This window comes from Natator depressus, chromosome 11 (genome assembly GCF_965152275.1).
Source record: "Natator depressus isolate rNatDep1 chromosome 11, rNatDep2.hap1, whole genome shotgun sequence".
In the NCBI taxonomy this organism is placed as follows: Eukaryota; Metazoa; Chordata; order Testudines; family Cheloniidae; genus Natator; species Natator depressus.
Genome location: NC_134244.1, coordinates 21337446 through 21359228, shown reverse-complemented (window position 1 = coordinate 21359228; position 21783 = coordinate 21337446). Strand labels below are relative to the sequence as shown.

The following is a 21783-nucleotide window of genomic DNA, read 5'->3' as shown; positions in this document are numbered from 1 at the left end:
CAGCAACTGGTCTTTTAAAGAAGTTGTTTATTTTCTTAGTAATTTCTTGGTATTTCTCCTAGGTAACATATATTGGACAGATCATGGCTTCAACTTAATTGAAGTTGCTAGACTCAATGGCTCATTCCGATACGTAATTATATCCCAGGGTCTGGACCAGCCAAGATCTATAGCAGTGCACCCAGAAAAAGGGTAACTTAAATATTTCTATATCTTTTTAAAAAAATGCATGCTAATATTAAAAATCTACAATTAGTAAATCAGGGCATTCATTCTGACATCTGTTTACTGCTAGAGTCTTCAATAAAACCAGACAAAGATTGTACTGTAAAAAAACAGTTTTTGTACAAGTTGGATATTCTCATATACTGAGATACTTACTATGACATCTCTGTTTAAACTAAATATTACAGTCTACTTACCTATTTTCAGAACAGTTTCCCTACTGTTAGACCGTCTTTTCACTTGAAGAGGTACCTAGCAAGAGATCAGAAGTGTGCTTAATTTTTTTGAATCCTCTTAAGTTTTCAGCACATTGTCAGAAGACAAACCTCCAACTATAATAAGCCCAATGTGGTGATGAACTCTTAGAATGATGTAATCCTTCGATGGCCATAAATATCAATGTTTCGGCCCCAATATAACATCCTCTCTGCACCAACCAAGAAGATCACAAGTGTTCATGGACAAACTATGTCTGATAAAGTGCTTAGGTACAAGAATAGAATGGTGGTGGCACAAAATATTCTTCAGATCCATCCACCAATTACAAAGTGCTGTGGACTATGCTGATGCAATAACAGATCCCCTTACCATCACAGCTGCACAGCTGTTGCCAGCAGAGGTGTTCTGGATTGTGTAACTGAAACATCAGACAGAAGCACTGACCACTACAAAGAATTCTCATCCTACTTTGAAGAAAATATCAACTATGAAAAGCACTTCCCAAGACAAAATATTCTAAATAACAAGAGATTGCATTAACTACATGATAGAATTTGGCTTCATTACACATGGTGAAGCCCAGAGACATAGCTGAGTGACCATATATAAACAGAGCCTGTGCCCTTCCTGAGAACAACTGTGTCTATTGCAAATGGGCACAACTGTGGAGAACAACGGTGTCTACTGCTTATGCATTATCAATGACTTTCAGAAAATTGAACTTGCCAACCTCCCGGAAAACACAAAAGTCCTGTAGAAAGTCATATATACGTCTATATATCTCATTTTCCACAGATTCAACCAACTCCATCATAAGGAGATCACAATAAATATAGGAAATCAGCTTTTACATTCAGTCAGGGGAGTTCTTCAAAGTGGTGTGATGCCTAGAGTGGTTCTTCCAACTCACTATAAGCCTCAACATTCAGTTAGCATCAGTGATAGAAAACGACTTCTGAAACTTTTTCCTTTTTCTCCTGGATAAGATTCTAGTAACAGTGATATATGTATTATTCAGCTTGGATAATTATAATTCATTGTATCTTGGGTTAAAGGTGGAAACAGCCAGAGATTTCAGTTAGTGCAGAATCTCAAAGTCTGCCTCCTCAAAATGATACAACTCCTGTGTTCAGATAACTCCACTGATGGCCTGTTGTCATAGATATAAAAGGACGGGTAAACACCTTTAAATCCCTCCTGGCCAGAGGAAAAACCCTTTCACCTGTAAAGGGTTAAGAAGCTAAGATAACCTCGCTGGCACCTGACCAAAACGACCAATGAGGAGACAAGATACTTTCAAAGCTGGGGGGGGGGAGAAACAAAGGGTCCTGTCTGTCTGTCTGTGTGATGCTTTTGCCAGGAGCAGAGCAGGAATGCAGGTCAGAACTCCTGTAAAGAGTTAGGAAGCAATCTAGTTAGATATGCGTTAGATTCTGTTTTGTTTAAATGGCTGGTAAAATAAGTTGTGCTGAATGGAATGTATATTCCTGTTTCTGTATCTTTTTGTAACTTAAGGTTTTGCCTAGAGGGATTCTCTGTGTTTTGAATCTGATTACCCTGTAAGGTATTTACCATCCTGATTTTACAGAGACGATTCTTTTACTTTTTCTTCAATTAAAATTCTTCTTTTAAGAACCTGATTGCTTTTTCATTGTTCTTAAGATCCAAGGGTTTGGGTCTGTGTTCACCTATGCAAATTGGTGAGGATTTTTATGAAGCCTTCCCCAGGAAAGGGGGTGTAGGGCTTGGGGGGATATTTTTGCGGGGAGACGTTTCCAAGTGGGCACTTCCCCTGTTATTCTTTGTATAACACTTTGGTGATGGCAGCTTTTAACCTAAGCTGGTAAGAATAAGCTTAGGGGGTCTTTCATGCAGGTCCCCGCATCTGTACCCTAGAGTTCAGAGTGGGGAAGGAACCTTGACACCTGTCTACTTCTGCTGACAGTTCAAGGCCTTGTTTCTTGTCTTCAGAACAACTAATGGATCAGAACCCAGCTATGTGAGTGACACATCTCTATCTATGAATTGCCAGGACAGCTGCTCTGGGACAGAGCACCTCAAAAAGCTCCGAACAAAGCACAGTAGAGTCAGATAAAGTACTCTTGCCCAAAGGGACTTGCATGTTGAAACAAGCTTCAAGGCAAACGTTTTAATGAAGATGTGACCACCATTATTTATATATTCCTCAAGTAGAATTACTTATGCCCGACTAGGGAAAACTCACAAGAAGTTTCTGTGAAGTCTAATAGGGATCTTATTGTGCAGATTTATTTTACCTGGGGAGTTCCTGCAGGTTGCAGTGGTGAGCTCTATAAATAAATCCCCCACCCTAAAAGAGTTTGGAAGTGTAGGAAAAGAAACAGTCAGCTACTCCCAAGTATTTGGGGAGGAGAGAGGGATTGTAGCCCCAGTCTTCATTCTGCAGAGACATCTAAAATCTGAAACCTGCTTATGCGGGAGGGTGGATCCAGAGGCCTTGAGTGGGAATGAATGTTATCCTGAATAGTCTCAGGAGCTTGTTCTTTCACTTAAACCTGGAACCAGGCGTGTGTGTTTTGCATTTCAATGCAAACATTTTTCACAGGCTGGTTCCTGACTCTGTATCCTGTTTTAACTTACAAAAGGAATAAACTCTAAATAGCCATACAAGGAGGTAAAAGAGAAATGGCAGTGCTAAAAATGAGAATTTCCTTGTTTGCTATGCTAGAGGGAACCTTTTTTTTTACTAGATTACTGTGTCTTCTCTGTCACTTTTCAAATCTTAAAATACTGTGATTTGGGGCAATGCAAAAGTAGCTAGTACAACAAATGACAGGTGAATTACTGTCTGGAGGATTTTGTTCAGCAATTCTTGAAGTACAAGACAGTAGAAAAAAAAGGGAACAGTGTACTGTGTATGAAATAATTTATGAACAAATTCAGTAGTGGAGAGATTCTTTAGTTTTTGCAGTCTTGTTAAGCTTTCTAGGTTTCAGAGTGTGTTCAAAATGATTGAGGAAGCTGAGAAGACAAAGGTATATTAATTAGTAAGTGTTCCTCTTGTGGCAAGACAGTATATCCCAATTTGGCTGGACCTCTGTCTTTTATTCTAAGCCTCAAAAATGCCACTCGAGATAGATTCTTAAATTGTAAACTCTACCCAGCCCCTGCACATCTGTGGTTTTTTCAGGAAAGAATGAAGTCTCTGTGGCAAAAGCATCTTTGGATAGGTGGGCGGTGGTAATAAATTCTTTATTATGGGAGATGTAGGCCTCCTTTCCTCACTCCTCCCCCTCTTGCCTTCTTACTAGATAAACCTTTAATAGCTGCTTATACCCTAGCTCTACGTCAATGAAACCGCAGTTGACAACTGCAAAAGAGAAGTGAAAACGATTGTTAAACCCTTATAAATAAAGCTGGGAGAGAAATTGTTTTCTTATCCCTTGAAAATTTTAGAGATGTTGAAAAATTTTTCATTCTGCATTGGGAAGAACCAAAGACCTTTCAATATTTTTTTCACAAAAAAACAGAGTGTGAGCAAAATCACAGACTAGCCAGTAGTTCAGTGGTTATGGCACTCATGGGATGTAGGAGGGAGGGGAGAACCAGGTTTGAGCCCCTGTTTTCCCTGAGTGAGTACAGGGACTTGTATCTCCTGCATCTGAGTTGAGTCTCTTAACCATTGGGCTATCAAGCCACTCTCTCTCTCTGTGGCCCAATGAATGTTTAATTAGTTATACAAAGTGCAACAGCTCCAACAGGAGAGATCACAGACTATAACTCATTTGTTAGGGCACTTACCTGTGATATAAGAGAACTGTGTTCAAATCCCTGCTGTCAGTCAGGCATCTCCCCAGTTTTTCTGCATCCTATGTAAATATAGGCAGATATCCTTGGGGGGCTCTCTCTCTTTCTTTGGTTTTGAGCAGAAATACCATCATGGATCTGGGAAACATTCCTGAAAATTTTAATCAAAACAGCCCCTTTCAAATTTGATGAATTGGGTGTTTTCTGTCAAAAAACAAATTGTCATAAAATTCCCAACCAGCTCTGTTTATTACTTCTGCCAGTCACAGCAAAATATAAACCATGCATTGTTCAGCCCCTTCTGATAATGTTTCTAGATAGTATGGTTTATGTTACTGAGTAAATTCAGAAAGGCACCTTACACCTATACAACAATTTGTCTGCCACACCTCACTTATGCCTAGTCCTGCAAGATGATATGGATTTGACTAATTTTGATTTTCTTGGATGAAGCCAAGAAGGTTCCTGATTAGTTTAGTATTTTGACTTTATTAACTTAGCTAATTCACACTGAAAAACATCCCTCTGTCCCATTCAAATTAATCTCAGATATTTCATATTAACTTCAAGTAGATTAAGCCTAACATCATCTCTTTTCACCCTGTTGTTTTAAAGTTAATTAATCCCAGGAAAACCAACAAGGTAGGTTTTATTGGGACAAGTCCCAAAGTTGTTTCAAAAGTAGTTGCTCTGGCACATCTTTCCTCTCTATAGGGAAGTGCCATCTTCAGAGATCCACAAGATAAGTACATTGACACCCTTCCGGGAAGGTCCTATACATTTTTCCATATCAGTTAGCAACATCTGTGCTCTGTTATTCTGCTAGTGCTCTTCCCATACAAACTTCTGGTTAAGAGTCCCAAATGAATATTTACCTTACTAGATATGGTTTTCGTTGTAACTGGAGTTGTCTCAGACAAACAGTTACAGCTCCAAGAGGAAGACTAACAAGTGGTTAGTTGAACTAAAGATTGAAGAACTGTTTTTCTGAAGTCAGCATTCAATCTAACTTCTATGTCAAGAAAATAATGCTGATTAAACATGTGAATACAAGTATAGTTAATCTTGGAGATGCTGGTTGCAATTCAATAGTTAAGGGTGCATTGAAAATGTAGTTAAGGTGAGCTTTTAATGACTCATTTTTGGAGTTTGTGACAGATTCTGTTTCTTATGTCACTTAATATTTTAGAATTTTAGAAGTTACCTGATGTAGTTGTTACATTCTATAGAATAAGATATGTATTATATTTAATATTTGAGTAATAAAATATTATTTTTCATATTTTTCATTACTTTCATATATGACATGAAGTTGAAAGATGAATGCCTTTTACAAGGGACAGGAAAGATATATTACTACAAAGAAACTAGTATACGATGCTTTTAACCAGAGTGCTAGTTAAAATGGACCTCCTCTTTGTCTAGCCCCTTACAGCACCTACACTCCTCCTTCGTTAGAGTTGTTGCTTCTGGCATCATTACCTGCAACCCTATTTTAATGCTCCTCCAAAGTCAATCCAGCATCCATATTCTCACACTCATGTAGCTGCATTTAACTAATTTATATTAAATAAATTCATGCCTCATTAGCATACCAAGCTATACAAGTGTTGCCAAAGTGATAGCCAGATAGAACACTCAGGTCTTTCTCACTTGGAGGCACAATCTGACCAAGACGAACCTGGGTCAACTGGGGAGTAGATTGCCTTTACAAACTTTCATTTGGTTAAAGAGTGTCCGTGCACTCTTCATGAGTTCAGGAGTGCATTTAATAAGTATATAATGTTGCAATTAGTGTGGAGCTACATTTTCAACAACATTGTCTATTTTATATATAGAAAAGAGGAATCAATCTATTATTAAACTCCATTTTGGCATGTTCTGAGTTATTGATAGCTATTTGTTTTGAGGATGCTGTCTCTGTAGAAAGTAGTAGTGGACTAGACGTAAGAAATCTCTTATTAAAAGAAAGATCCTGCTCATTTCTTGCTAGAGGAAGCCAGGAAAAGTTTGAAATCCTCGCTAAAAATCTTTCCTCAACTTCATTTAAGCTGTGCCCATGTGTTAACTGTGTTAGTAATTCTTTAGTTAGGACCAGCTTGTGGCCCATTCCCCACAAAGGTGTAGTGGAGTAGAAGGGGTGTCATATGTTCCCTCTCTTCCTTTGAGCTGGTGTGCTGTACCACAGCATTCATGTCACAGAAGGAAGCAGACTTGCTACATTCCCTCATTCTGCTCAGAACAGACTGTAGGCAGAGCTTTGCTGTAGGCATCCCTCCTTCCCAGAATGCCCAGTGGTGTAGTTATGAGTAGTTAATTATTGAATGTAATCTCATTTTGCCAGGAAACGGTGAATTAGTATCTTGGTCACTCTGCTTATATGTTGATCCCCTTCCACCAACCATCTGCCTGTCTTTTGAATATGAGTCTCCTATTTTCAGGAAATATTCCATATTTTTAGACTGGAAAGTGTCTAATTTATTAAAGGTGCTCCCCGTAATAACTAAATAAATATTCTATATTTGTATTTTAAGGGAATTCTATTTTTTTTTCTTGCAGTTTCACTATACTGTTGGATAATAATTATAGGGCTGTGATTTAATGAGGCACCTCATTAAATGTCAATTGACATAGCTCCATAGTCAATAGAGCTATGCTATGTACATCAATTAAGAAACTGGTCTTGCTACTCAGATGTATCCATTACATTTCAATATTGTGTGTGCGTGTGTGTGTGTGTTTACAGAACATAATGAGATGTTGTAAGAATATAATTGTTAAAAATATAAAACTCTTCAAAATTACTTAAATATGTTGTAAGTATATGCAAACATAATGTTCTAAAAAGCTGAATTTGTGTTTATTATGGCCAGAGCTATGTTATTGTGTGGCTTTTTATTCCTTTTTTTGTACTCATATGTAAGTGCATTTACTAATATATATGAAACAGAAAGTATATTCTGTTTGTGAAAGAACCTTAGCTTCAGACTTTTTTATTTTGGTTTTTGGGCTGTTCGGGAATTGACAAAAATGACCTTAACTCTACATTAATGCAATTTTCTGCTAAATTTGTTAATAGAATACTGGATCTGTTAAGATATATTCTAATGTGTCTCTGATATGCTTATGTTTTGTCAACATATGGAACTACATCAAAATATTTTTACAATAAGTTTAAAAAAGCAGAAATTGGTCCAATAAAAGATATATCACCTACCTTGTCTAAAACCCACACACACACACACATCTTTGTATCTCAAATCAAAACATAAAGGGAAGAGCAATGCAGTTTTACAAATAAGCTACAGAAATGCAATATATAATAGGCAAATATCACTTACATACGTCATACAAACTAAAGTAGTGGTATTAGGGTCTGATCCAAAGCATATTGAGATCAGTGTAAAGACTCCTCTTGACTTCAGGGTCCTTTTGATCAGGCCCTTAATTACCTTAGCACATGGGGGATATCAAAGTTGACCCAGATTCATTCTTCTCATAGAGGTGAGAAAAGGTTTGCCTTTCTGAGTTTAGCTTTTAGAGTTGTTAATAGGGCCTAGCAGTCACTATAAACCAGTGTCCCAAATGTTTTGATTGGTCAGAAACCTAGTAGCCACCCATGAAACTGCTTGAGCTTTCATATTGATTGCTACATTGTACATTTTTGCCTACCTAGGCATTTGCTAAATAGCAGAGGTATTAAAACAAAAGCTCAGATATCAAGGAGTTGATCAAGCAAGTTGAATAAGATGATTAGGCTCTGTAAAGCATGTTTCATACTCATCTTTAAAAGGGCAGCAGTGTGTTATTTATGCCAGTTCAATATCAGATCTTTGGAGTTTTATATTTGTAAACATTGATTTTATATCAACTGCACTTATATTTTGTTGCCAAATATATGCAGGTCTGCACATGTTCATCTGTTTATTGTTAATTTCTGCAATATTTTAGGTATTTGTTCTGGACGGAATGGGGACAGACTCCCTGCATAGGCAAGGCACAGTTAGATGGGTCTGAGAAGGTTGTGCTTGTGAGCTTGGGGATTGCCTGGCCTAATGGAATATCCATTGACTATGAGGTGTGTTCCTGTATCTTCCACTACGTATTATATGTGCATTAAATATATTCCATTACAAGTTGGTCTTCCACTTCAGCATTCTATTATTTTCATAATACAATTCTCAGACAAAAAGAGGTTGTTGAAGTTTACTTTGAAATTGATCTTTAGGAAAATAAATTATACTGGTGTGATGCTCGTACAGACAAGATAGAAAGAATCGACCTTGAGAGTGGAGGGAACCGGGAGATTGTGCTGTCAGGGAGCAATGTGGATATGTTTTCAGTCGCAGTCTTTGGAGCTTACATCTACTGGTCTGACAGGTAATTTATTTTTCCATAAGTATTTGAGTCTCAAAATGTTATTTCAGTGCCAGATACTTCACCCTTGTAGGATTAGCCATTCTGTAGCAAGGTCACAGAAAGAATCTCACAAAGCTATGCAATTTCCACAGAAAAGGTGCTTTCGATATTCAAAGCATATCAATGTCACAGAAAAGAGTTGATTTCTTCTGCTTCTGATAGGCCAGCTGTCCGTCCCATTTTAATTACTTGTTTGAATTTAATTATATGAAGGTTCTTGATCAGCCATCTTCAACTTTTTTTGGCAGAGCACATGCTAATGGCTCGATCAGAAGAGGTCATAAGAATGATGCCACAGATGCTGTGACCATGAGGACTGGCCTGGGAATAAACCTCAAGGAAGTGAAAGTCTTCAACAGACAACGAGAGAGAGGTTTTCTCTTGCTAATTATATTAATAATGACTTTAATACCCTATATTACTCTTCTTGTGTATTAATTTTGGATAATATGAAAAGCAAAATCATCCTTGTTTTATGAAACTTTTTTTAAAATTCTCCCCAATTTTCCTTTTTTTAAATTATGATTTTCTAAATAAAACTGTTACTAAAGAAAATAGATGAAACAAAATCCCCCCATCACCCTTTCAATAGTAAAACAAAACAAAAACCCAAAACCATGTGTCTGAGTAGGACATGGGCCTTAAACTGATGTAAAATAATCAACATGGATACCTGGCACTTGTCCATCACAAGTCAGTGATTAAAAATTATCCAGTACCCTGCGCAGGCCTAAGGTAGTACTGAAAGGGATCAAAGGAAACTGAGAACTCCAAATGTCATGTTTTACTCTAGACCATAGTTGCTTTGCCGCAACTTCTCAATCACTTTCCCCAAAAAAGAGAAGGTTGGAGTTAGTACCAAAATTGTGAGATCACCATCCGCTTGTTTGGGGAAACCTGGCAGCCTGCCTTCCCATTACCAGGAGGCATTAAGGATCAATCAGTAATGGATCAATACCTGCTAACTGATTTTATTAGACAGACAAATCTCAAAGCTTCCTGATCAACCGTAACAACTTAAGGTGGTGGATAAGCTGACATTGATTTCAGTGAACTTTGGATCAAGCTGAACTCTAGCAGAGATTAGATTTGTTTCCTCCAAACACACAGTTGCCACCAAAAAAAAACTAGTGAATCCAGTCTAAATTGTGCATGCACACCCAAGTACATATAAAGTTTAAATTAATAAGGTTTGACATGTACTCTGACAAGACCATGTCTCTGGTGTTCCTGGCACCCACAAAGTGCTGTAATTAAAATATTACACGTCATGGAATCTGTTATGCCTTTTAGAGGATGTGGTACTTTGTTTTTGTTTTTTGTGGGTTTGTTTTTACATACATATGGTAGACATAATGCTTACAATAAATAAAACTGCCTATTTTTAAGGAAAAATGTTTTCTAACATAGTATATTTTCATTATTTTTAAAAAGATGTTTTAGTGATGTTGACTAGAAAGCTCTCTTTTGGACAATGTGCTGGGTATTGCCATTGTTAGGGCTCTGTGCCTGTGATTTCAGAAGATTAAAGATAATATTTTGTGGACTAAAAAAAAATTTCCTTCACTCATCTTTAACTGTTTTTAAAGTGGGCTTAGAAAGAGTTAATGTCTGCTTCCTTGGAAAGGCTTTGTGTATTATAGAGCGTGGAAAATAGAAAAATAGGTTGAAAAATAGTCTTTTTTTTTTAAATAATTTTTAACTAGATATTTAAAGACTTGATTGTACTAGAAATAAGTGAGACAGTTATTGAAAAAGAAATAAAATGATAAAAAATCTTTTGATGTTAGTTTGAAAAACATGTTTTATTATAGTTCAATTTTTAATGCTTTTCAAATTTTTATTAGGCTACATATGTTAAATGTCTTTTGGAGGGGCTGTCAGTGAGGCATGAAGGCAAAGGAAAAAAAGGGGAAAAAGTTTTTGGAATTTTATTATTATTTATTATTAATCTAAAAATAGTTAAATGAAGTTTTAAAATGTAATTAGCTTGCTTCATGACCTGTCTAGCACTAATAAAAAAACATGTTAAGTGACAAGTGATTAATTCTCATTTTCTCCCCCCCAAGCATCTGTTTTACACTTTCCAAAGTACCAGTCCTGCACTATGATCTGCAAGCAAACTTCTGTCCCTGCATCAGTGAAATTCTGCATGGTTTCAGGATCATGGCCTTACTGAATGGTATTTAAAATCAATGAAATATAGAAGAAATAAAGTTTCCTATATATATAGGAAAATATATAGGACATTTTATTTCTTCTATATTTCATTGATTTTAAATACCATTACAATGTATATATAGAGAGAGGAATATATAGAAGTTTAAGAAAAACATCTGCCATGACTTATCTAGCCTAATAAAACTTTAAAGAACCATCAAAAAAATCTGAGAAAAATGGTGTACAAATAACTCTTCACAATGTTTTCATTTTATTTTACTATAGTTATCTCCTTAGGGGCAAGGATATGTGTAATAACTTTCAAGTTTTTTCTAACTTTATCTTAACAAAAAGAAATGGTGACAGTGTTTATACTCATAAACGAACTATTGTTTTCATTGCGCCGGATACCCAGCTTAAAATATAGCAATAAAATAAATGAATGAATGAATAAATAAATAAATAAATATGTTTAAAATAAATGTGCCCTGAGTTACCTGACAAATTTTGTGGTTTTACAACCACAAAACAACTTTTTAAAAATGTGTTTTTTCTCCACTGTTGTCAAGTAAACTATGGAAACTAGTGAAACAGACTACGTACAAAGTACTGCAAAGACAGACAAAAATACTTTCTCCGCAATTTCTGAAAGTTTTGTAATCTTTGAAGCTGTAAAATCACACAGAAGTTATTAGTTTGACAATAATTCCTTAATTGTGTACATTTGGTAGGGGGGAATATTTTTAAGTCATCAATCAAAGGAATTGAAAATAAAATGTTAGCAAATAGCTGTACATCTAAACATTGAGAAATTGCACAATAAAATATTGGTAATGTATCTTTCTCTTGAAAAAGTTAATAAAATTCACAGATTTTCAACTCCTTAAGATTGAATAATTATGTATTCTATATTTGTAAAATATGTACTGTTATTATTTGAAAACAACATTAATTATCCATGCTCATAAATTCACTTTTAAAAATTGGTTTAAGGTGGTGGTCAGAATTTTGAGACCTAAACAATAATGGTTCATTTTTACTTTCATAGTGCTCTGTTGCATTAACAAATATAACACAAATGGTTACATCAAAGAATCCTTCGGATGCACAATAAAAGCTTATTCTGATTTAAGTCAACCAACTGCGACAGTTACAAAAGCCAGACTAATTTTTCCTTACAGGTACTAATGTTTGTGCCAAGAACAACGGTGGATGTCAGCAACTTTGTCTGTATCGAGGAAATGCACAAAGAACATGTGCTTGTGCACATGGCTATCTTGGAGAGGATGGAGTTACTTGTCTGAGACATGATGGTTACTTGCTGTATTCAGGAAGGACAATATTAAAAAGTATACATCTTTCAGATGAGACCAATTTAAATTCACCAGTAAGGCCATATGAAAATCCAGACTACTTCAAAAATGTGATAGCATTGGCTTTTGACTACAGCTTGAAAGGAACGGGTACTAACCGTATCTTCTTTAGTGATGCACATTTTGGAAATATACAACTTATTAAAGACAACTGGGCCGGCAGAAAAGTGATAATTGAAAGTAAGTAAACATTTTTTTTATTTGTATTGGTAGCCCTTATTAAATAAGGATTTGATGACACTTGGTTTTACTTGATTACACTTGGTTGGGTACAACTAATGAAAGCATACTATACTGTAAGATATATAACACAACTATGATAAGTAATAAGATCATCTATCTACATATTGCAGACTCAATTATCTTACAGCTTCAAAGTCACCTACTCTGTGTTATTTATGTGATGTACAGGGTGTACAATCCTAAAGAGCAGTTAGTATTTATAGTGCAGTTGGAGAGTTATGACATTGTTGATTGTCATTCACAATTTACATTGCAATAGAGTTTATCTCTGCCATTTAATATTCCTAGTGCACTGAATAAGAACCTGTATACACTTGTCAACAAATCTATTATGTTTCAAAGTTGCACTTAATAATGTGCCTATGAACTTTTAATATTAGCCAAAGATGAGGCAAAAGAAAGGACTCAACTTTTCAAAGAAATTGTGAGTGAACATGCAGATTTCATAGTTTGTGAAAACAGGATGATGCAATATAACAAATTAAAATAGGACATATTGTAAAGACTAGTCTTCTAGGTTTCTGTGCATTTCCATTTGTGGATGTGGTGCTCCTTGGGCTGAGCTGTGTAATTGCCTTGAAAAGCTGTTTGTTGGGAGAGTGGGCGGGATATGCATCGTCTGTAAGGGTGACATCATTACCCTATTCTGTATAAGGGTGTACACCCCCCAAACACCTCATTTGCTTTGCTGTTGTCACAGAGAGCAAATGGGATTCGCCTTTGCGTCAGGTTAAATGATCTATTTATGTATTTATTTATTTGTATTACTACACAAGGATTCCTAGTCATGGACCAAGACCCCATTGTGCTAGGCACTGTACAAATACAGAACAAAAAGACAGTCCCTGTCCCAAACAGCTTACAATTTAAGTTCTTCTCTTAGTCTAGTGTATGTTTATTTTCATGTAGTTAGTCAGTGTGAAGGAGTAGAGGATAACTTTAGTGTATGTAGCCTGCTTTTGCATAAGGCTCATTCAGCTTCTCACTAGTGCCATATCAGGCCCAGAGCTCTGTAAGTGCTCCAAGATGTGTGCCTCCTGCCCAGTGATCATACCAAAGACCAATGCCTGTATCTATGTCTGTGCACAATACATTTGGTAACCCAGTGCACATTTTGCCACACTTTCCCTCCCAGAACAAGAAGGGAGGGACACTTGAGGCTACAAATTCATTTGGCTTCTTGGTGCCTACAGCCTGCTAGTCCAGGGCCCCCATTCAGACAAATATCACAGCCCAGAGCCACACATTAGTTGTGTGTGTGTGTGTGTGTGTGTGTGTGTGTGTGTGTATTTATTTATTTAAAAGGACCTCAGCTTTTTCTGAGGCTGCAATTCCACTTAGTATCTAGTCTCCATGTGGTCCAAGGGTTACTTAAATGACATTCCTCTTCAATAAGTACTACTATTCTTACCTGATTTCTCAGGTAGAGCATTATGTTGCAGCCCATATTACTGTATTTGGTGTACCATAGATATTTCTTGAAGTCACATTGTTAAAGATGAAGAGCAAAGAAGAGGGTTAGAGCAAAATAAGCACACACATAAAGTATCCAACTATCTTTCATTAATCCCATCAGAAGACAGCAATATCGTTCACATGTAAGGAGCAGCTGATCTAGAGCCTGAGTCTGCAGATTTCCCAGGCAGCAGCCACCTCCACAGTTCTTGACCTTGACTTTACATCTTGGCTGCGATACCCAGTTTCTGATTTGGCCTTGTCTTCTGCTTCTGACTTCTGGTTCCTGAGCCTGCATTGATCCACAACTCTGACTCCTGACATCTGGCTGTGGTTCTAGCCACTAGACAAGCCACCCATGACCCAGCCCTGACATTATGAACAGATCACTTTACCTCTCCACATCCACTGCCCCATCAATGGAATGGAGAAAAATGGTATTTAGGTGCCCAGGAATCCCTGAGGGGCTTTGGCTGTGTAGGAGTGGTCAATCAAATACAAGCAGAGAACATGGTTTTGTGGGACCGAGTGGCACAACTGTTGGCAAAAAATCAAATCTTTCATGACCAGGTAGACAAGCAAGACAGGCAAGCAGGAAATGCCACGCCCAGGTCTGTGTGATGTCACCAGAACATTTTTCCTTCTCTGAGTACACCCAGGACAACCTACCTAAGGAGCTAATCTGTCACTCAGTGTCTCCTGGTGGGGCTCTGGTCCTCATTGTAAAGAGAAAAGATGAGTCCCTGTGTCTCTGTGTAGGCTACCGGGCACTAAGTCAAGTGATGGTTCAGAACCAATGTCCCTTTCCACTGATCATTACCTCCATCTTAATGGCTGAGCTAACAGCCATATTGCTGGCACTAGCTTGGGCCTTAAATGTGCAGCCACCATGGCCATCCCGTGTGATTCTTTATCAGGGCTGCAGGCACTTTACAATGGCAAGTCTGACAGAAGAAATGATATACCCAATCAAATATTACTGCTAGAAAATGAATTGGTGCAATTGGATATTGCCAATAGTAATAATATGGATCCCTACACATGTAGGGGTAGCTGGCATCAAACTGGCAGACAAAAAATGCCATTAAGCACACAAAAATTGGCCTGGATATCCCCTTAAACAAACTGGAATTAAACGCTTAATCAAAATGAACTGAGGAAGGAATGACAAGAACTGTGGGCACATGAAACAAAGGGGGAAAAAAATCCATGAAATGTACCCAATACTTGAAAATGGTGATATTAATCCAAGGCCCTGAGAGAAAGAATAAAGTGAATCTATTCAGAATTTTAAAAGGTCATTGTGGATTAAATAGTAACCTATTTCTAATAAACAAACATGAGGATGGACTATGCAAAACATAAGGCAGATATTTATGTGGAAAACTCAGAGCCTTAGAGTAACAAAAATGTATTTGGAACACCCATCTAGAATACAAGAGACCTCTAGAGAACCAGAAGGTTTTTGTAGGTGAGGAGAGAGCCCACAAAATGGCTTTATAAGAAGAAGCCCAGGGAGGTGGCAGTAAGGAGTCTGGCAGAGTGACTGCTTCTTCTAGGGTCCCTGCACTGAAATCTGCTGTAGATGGTGGGCCGGGTTTTGCTAACAGCCAATGTCAAGGTGGCATGAAGCCCTGAGAAGAAGATATGGGCTACTGGAAGCCCTGAGGAAAGGGGGTCCACTGGGCCCAGAATCCAGGGCATCAGACTGGAAGGAGGGATCCAACATTTGTTTTTGTTGGTCTTTCTTTTACACTGGAAAGGGTGGAACTAAATGTGGCCTGGCTGGAGACCTGAATAATGAGAAGAGGCAGACAATCATGAGGCCAGAGCAGCCATTGGTGGAGATGTTAGAGAGGACAGACTACTATGCTATGCTCAGCCATAAGGGGGCATTCCTGCACTGTCTCAACTCTGTCACAGCACCCAAACTACCTTCATTCCTCTCTTTAAATTAAAATTTCAACTTAATCTTCACTATGAACCCATGGCTGGAGCTTCCATCATTATTTTGTTTCCACTAGCACCAAAATATGATAAGCATTGTATGAGATAGAATTGCAGACCTTTCAATTCTCTCTCTCTCTCTCTCTCTCTCTCTCTCTCTCTGGGACAATATTATAGGTAGGTTTGGCAGAATTCAATATTTTCTTATTTTATAATTTCAACAGATAATAGTGTTGTATATTTTTATCTATTTAAATTTTCACAGTTGAACAAAATTATGAAGTTTAACTCTCCCCCCAAGTGTTATTGATTTCAAATTTTCCCAGTTATGGGAAGTTATGAGGGGGCAGACAATGATTATTAAATGACAGTATACATTGAAATTCAACAGATTAAAGCTTTATAATAATTAAAAACAAACTGTCAACATCACATGTCAAAATATACAAGTCAATATCCTTAAATCAAATGCTAATAGGTTTTCAAATACCATTTTTCTTACTTTGCCTATCTGTCAATTTTGATCATCATCTATGGAAATATTTGTTTGTCATTTTATGTGTGTACATGAAATCAACATTTATTGATAAAAATTTCATCCTTCCAATCGTAATTATAGTTAAATCAGTGCTTTATAAGGTGTCCCCAGTTACACTATAATACTGTGTATTAATGTACCTAAAGACACTCTACAAAGCACAGTTCATAGCATTTAATGAATTAGTAATAAGAGATTCTACCTGGAATCTTAATACTCCTGAATTCATCTATCACTAACAATATTCTTCTTCTGAACCATTGTATCAGATTAATTTCTTTCTCAATGCAGAAAACTAAACTGTGTTAATACTGGACATATTTGAAAACCATATTGTTCTCATGCCCACAACTTCTGTTTTCTATAAATGCTTGAGTTGTAGTTTCATACTGAATGACAAATAATTTTGTAAGACTATGTATGTTACTGTGTATTTTTCAGCTGTTCTGAAATATTTTGTCTTTGTCCAATGTCTTTAATATTTTGTTGGGATTTTATGCTCCAGTTTGAAATATTCTTCTCTTCATTCAGAATCCTTGCACTTAATTCTCCTCTCACACCAGTGTAAATGTGGTATTACTCAATTTAAACCAGTGGTGGTATCTTCTGAAGTGGGTGGTAAAATGCAGCAATTTGGCATCTATAAGAGAGCATCTATAAAGAAAATTGAAGGGGTGAGGGAAATGGAAGGAGCAAAGCTGGCTCCAAAGTCAGGAGTGATATGAATTTTTTTCACTATAATGTATTAAAATTGCATATAAGGTAATGAATTCTTCTAATTTCTGACCTGCTGATTATGTGCTATGGGGAAGAGGTGGTTAGGTGAAAGCAAGCATACAGATTTCACTACTGGTGATAGGGAAGCAAAAAATAGCATAATGAGATAAAATTTGATGTACCTGTGACAATAATTAAACCCTTTGGTCCTCCTGAAAATTGAAAACCAATTAATCAGCAAATATTTTGTAACATGTTTTGTTTGGGCTGCAAGAGCTCTGAAACTGCACTAAAAACGTCATCTAGTGTGGTTCTAGTTCACTCAAAACAGGTCTACAACCCTTTTCAGCTTATTAAGCACATATCTACAGTTCATACAAACCATAACTCAATATTTAACCAGAAAGGTGAGAATAGAATGGATGATAAGCAAGATACTATTAACTCACATTTCTAGTTCACTGAATTCATACGTACTACTCATAAAGAATCCATGAGCTGTTGTTTCTACTTCACTGACATCAGATCTGCCACTCAAAACCAATGCATTTTCAAATATTTTTTGCTCACTGAAAACAGTTACGACATATAAAGAGCCCTTTAATGAACAGGTTTCCAGTTCACTAAAAACAGATTTACAACTCACAAGCAACCCATTATCTAACATTTTTTTCAGCTCACTGAAAACAGATTTACTACTCAGAAACAACCCATTATCCAACATTTCCAGTTCACTGAAAACAGATTTACAACCCCTACACAAGCCATTACCTAACCCAGTTCCAACTCACTGAATAATAATTTAGAATTCATAAACAACCCATTATCTGACACATATTCAGCTCACTGAACAGATTTGCAACTCATAAACAACTCATTATCTAATACATTTCCAGCTCACTGAAAGTAGATTTACAGTGTAAAAACAACCCATTATCTAACACATTTCCAGCTCACTGAAAGTAGATTTACAGTGTAAAAACAACCCATTATCTAACGTTTCCAGTTCACTAAAAACAGATTTAGAATCACTTAAGATCCCAGTACCAGACAGGGTTCCATCTCCATCAGATAAGAACAGCCAAAAAACAATTACTTCCCATGCCCAGCCCCATTTATTTGCTTTTTTGGTTATATCAGGTATGTTATGTGTACATTTGTAAAACTTACATTTGTACATTTTTTTGCACATGAATTGTATGGTCTTGGAAGTTGTTTATGGAATGAGATCAGGCAGGTTGAGCAGTATGGTGCTAAAGTTTTCACTTTTGGCCTGGGCTCAGTGACACTGTTGGTTCAATAGGAACATTGTTTTTAACAGCAACTAGATGGGGTTAATTTTCTTTCTCCCCACTCCTCAGTGGCAAATATTCCTTTTCTTTGTTTCTTTTCTCCCTTTCTCTATTGTAATGCCCCATGCATGACAAAGGGTAGTCTGGGCTATGAACTGCCTGTCAGTGCAATTCTTCCCTCTTTTCGACATCACTTTTCCCATTACTGTGACATCACGTATTGTTGTGCTGTTCTATATCAGTTCTTGTACCAAGCTCACGGGCGGCGCACCCCACCCCCGCTCTTCCCCTTTTGCCCAAGTCCCCACACCCCACTCTTGCCCACCAGGGCCAGAGGAGCCCCAAGCCCACACCATGGCTGGAGAAGCCCTGGCCAACCCACCCGAGCCTCTCCGTGCACCCGTCTGCCCATCCAAGCTGCCCCAGCTGGCCTGTCCAAGCCACCCTGGTCAGCCCAAGCCCCGGCCACCCAGAGGAGCTCTGAGCCCCAGGACCATTAGCGGAGGTTTGGGGAGGCTTAGCCTCTGAGTCTCTGAGTGCTTTCCTTTAGTGAATTAAGTAATGTGACTAATATCTCATATGCACGTTTGTGTGGTTTTTTCCTTCTCATCCTCTCCCCAGGAGTGGGTTGAATGTGCAGTGTAGTGTTTTGTTCTAGCATGGGTTTTTTGGTTGCTGTGTATTTATGTTAGAGAAGGTAAGTCAAAGAAATGAGCCTTCTGTTTGGAGCAAATGGTGGTAAGGTTTGTGATAGTCCTTAGTTCCTTTAGCAGTTCATTCCACAGTTCGCAGAACAGCCCCCAAGAAAGCTCTGTCTCCTCCTTATCCATGTTGTAGAAAGTTCAGTTGTGCCAGAGAGGCGAAATTGTCAACCACCGTCTTCATCCTGGAACTTAAGGGGATCTTTAAATGTCCTGGATCCAGACCACTGAGCACAGTGAAGATAAAGGCTGAGGCCTTGAACTTGATTTGATATATGTGAAGCCAATGTACAGTGCAGAGAACAGGTTGGATGTGCTGATGGTAGCCTGTGTTGCTGAGGAAACATTATATAGTGGTTTGTTTTACTCATTTATTTAGTTTCCTAAATGGTATAGAATTCATCCCATGGATATTGCATGGCTGTAGTTCAGCTGAGAGATGATGAAGACGAGGTCATTATCCATCAGGTTGAGGAAGGACTCTCCAAGCCAACTGGAGATGGTAAAACGTGTTATTCGTGGATGTTGCTATGTGAGAGCTTAGTGTCAGTGAATGAATCCAAAAGAATTCCTTAACTATGGACTGAATTGACCGTTTGTGGGTGTGTACCTTCATCTAAAAGAAGACTGCACCATATAGACCTCACATTGCCCTTTCTCTCTGGGCCTGTCTATTCAAACACTCACTGAGTGGCTAGCCGGGGAGTACATCTCCAGCATGCCACTCATTGTCTGTATGGGCCCGCTGCTGTGCATTGGAAGTTCCCTACTGTACATTAGTATGTCACTGCATATTAGGTAACTTTCAATGCACAGCAGTGTGGTCCACATGGATAGTTAGTATGGGCCATGCCAAAGCGCTGTGGATTTACACCCCAGATTGCCAAACGGTAAGTGTTTTTATTGTTTCCCTCTGTCCCTGGTTCCTTTTCATTGCTTGCTGACTTGTCCTCTGCCTTGCCCATGGAAAGACCAGATTATCCAGTCATACATTGTGGATACCTACACAGACAGCACCTCCTCTTGTGAAACCGCTTGTTCCTTCCTCCTAGCTGACAGTCATGGGTCCTAGCTGCCTGCCTAAATTCTTTCAGTACTCCTTACCTGTCCTTAATTGCTTCTCCCCATGTTCCTTTTCCAGCATGTCAGGGAGGATCTGATCCTGCAAGGTCATTACTGCATACGGAACACAGAAATAATTTCCTCAAGAGGAAACTTACATCTGAACAGGTTTTCTATTTAGGACCTCTGTAACCTGAGGGCCTTATGCTACTCCCACTGAAATCACTGGAAAGACTGGAGTGATTCCTAAAATAGGATTTTGAGATTTCAATTGCAACTTTTATAATTATTGTTCTGACTCTGTCTGTTAGAGGGCTATCGGCTCTCAAATTCTATATTTGTAGAACTCAGGCTTCTTGATTTGTGTTTTGGGGAGTCAGCAGCTTTTATCTTATATTCATCCTGCTGCTAAAGCCATCATAACTCCATAGTATATTGCAGCCCAGTAAATATAATAGTGGAATCCTATTTTGAATGTATATAGTACCTGCTCTCTGGGCCTGTCTGGATGCTGTGCAGATATTGATTGATTTGGCCTCATGACAACTCTGTGAGGCTATAGTGTATTGTCCCTGGTTTGTAGATGGGAAGCTGAAGCATGGAGAGGTGGTGGAATTGGTGAAGAATTTTGCTGAGCAGGGAATAAGCACTCAAATATTACTCAAGGGAACTTATATTGGTATAGAGCAGACGTTCTCAAACTGTGATCCATAAAGTACTTATAGTGGTTTGTGGAGAATTGGCTGTAAATGTCAGTGCGCAGAGCAGGCGTATAAATCCAGACATCCAAAAGGGGTGGGAGGAAAAGGGATTTTTCTTCCTTTGGGGAGAAGGTCTAGTAGTTGTCTGATTCAAGAGGATCAAATTGATGCCCCAGATAAACAGTAGCTATCCATCTCCTGTCATGCTTCAGGGGAGGAATGGAAATTTTCGGTCACACATAAAAATTCTAAGAATATACCAGGGTATTGTCCCCAAGTGCCGCTATAGGTTGCCATGTTCCTTTGTCCAGGCTATCAACGCTATATACTGCTGAAGGTTGTTGTGCTCTTTCAACAAGGCTAACAGCTTCATCTGCTACTGCAGGATGCCATGCCTGTCCACCTTCCTCTCCTCTTCCCTAGGATGCTGGTCATGAAGGGATGAAAGGGAGAGCAGCCCAGATGTAGAAGACCTAGCAGGCGGTAAGGAGCCTCCCTGGCCTACCACTCGCTACTTTCCAGACTCCCCGCACCTATTGTGTAAAGCAATAAGTTTCCTAAGCCTGTGTGATTCAAATCCAGAACTGTGTCACTTCTGAAGATAAATGTGGGTATGTTCCCTGGTGGTTGGTAGGACTGTTTATCTGAAAAAGTGGACTACTTTCTCAAGAAGAATTATGAAGTGTCATCTGAAACCATAAATGCCTTCACAGCCCCACAGTGCTAACATGGGTGGATGTTATTATGTGGATGCATTTATTTATTTGATAGCAGGTTTCTTTTTGGTTGCTTCTAGGGATATTCTGCAGTTCTTACTGCAATTAGAGGAATATATCTCTGATCCATGCATGTTTTCATGGGTTTGGGGAAAGTTGATGCCCAGACAAATCTCCCAGTTCTCTTAGTACTCCAAAGGGAAACTGTTGAGAAAACTGAGAGACAAGA

General features: G+C 38.1%; 1 protein-coding gene across 1 annotated transcript in view; it reads left to right on the top strand.

Annotated features, from left to right (window-relative positions):
* Positions 1-21783, top strand: part of LRP1B (LDL receptor related protein 1B) — a 1292938-nt gene that overhangs the window by 908025 nt on the left and 363130 nt on the right. The window contains exons 37-41 of the mRNA XM_074967293.1: positions 63-192; positions 8182-8308; positions 8459-8610; positions 8898-9022; positions 11991-12362. Of these exons, the coding sequence (XP_074823394.1) occupies positions 63-192; positions 8182-8308; positions 8459-8610; positions 8898-9022; positions 11991-12362 (906 nt within the window). The remainder of the gene's footprint in view (positions 1-62; positions 193-8181; positions 8309-8458; positions 8611-8897; positions 9023-11990; positions 12363-21783) is intronic.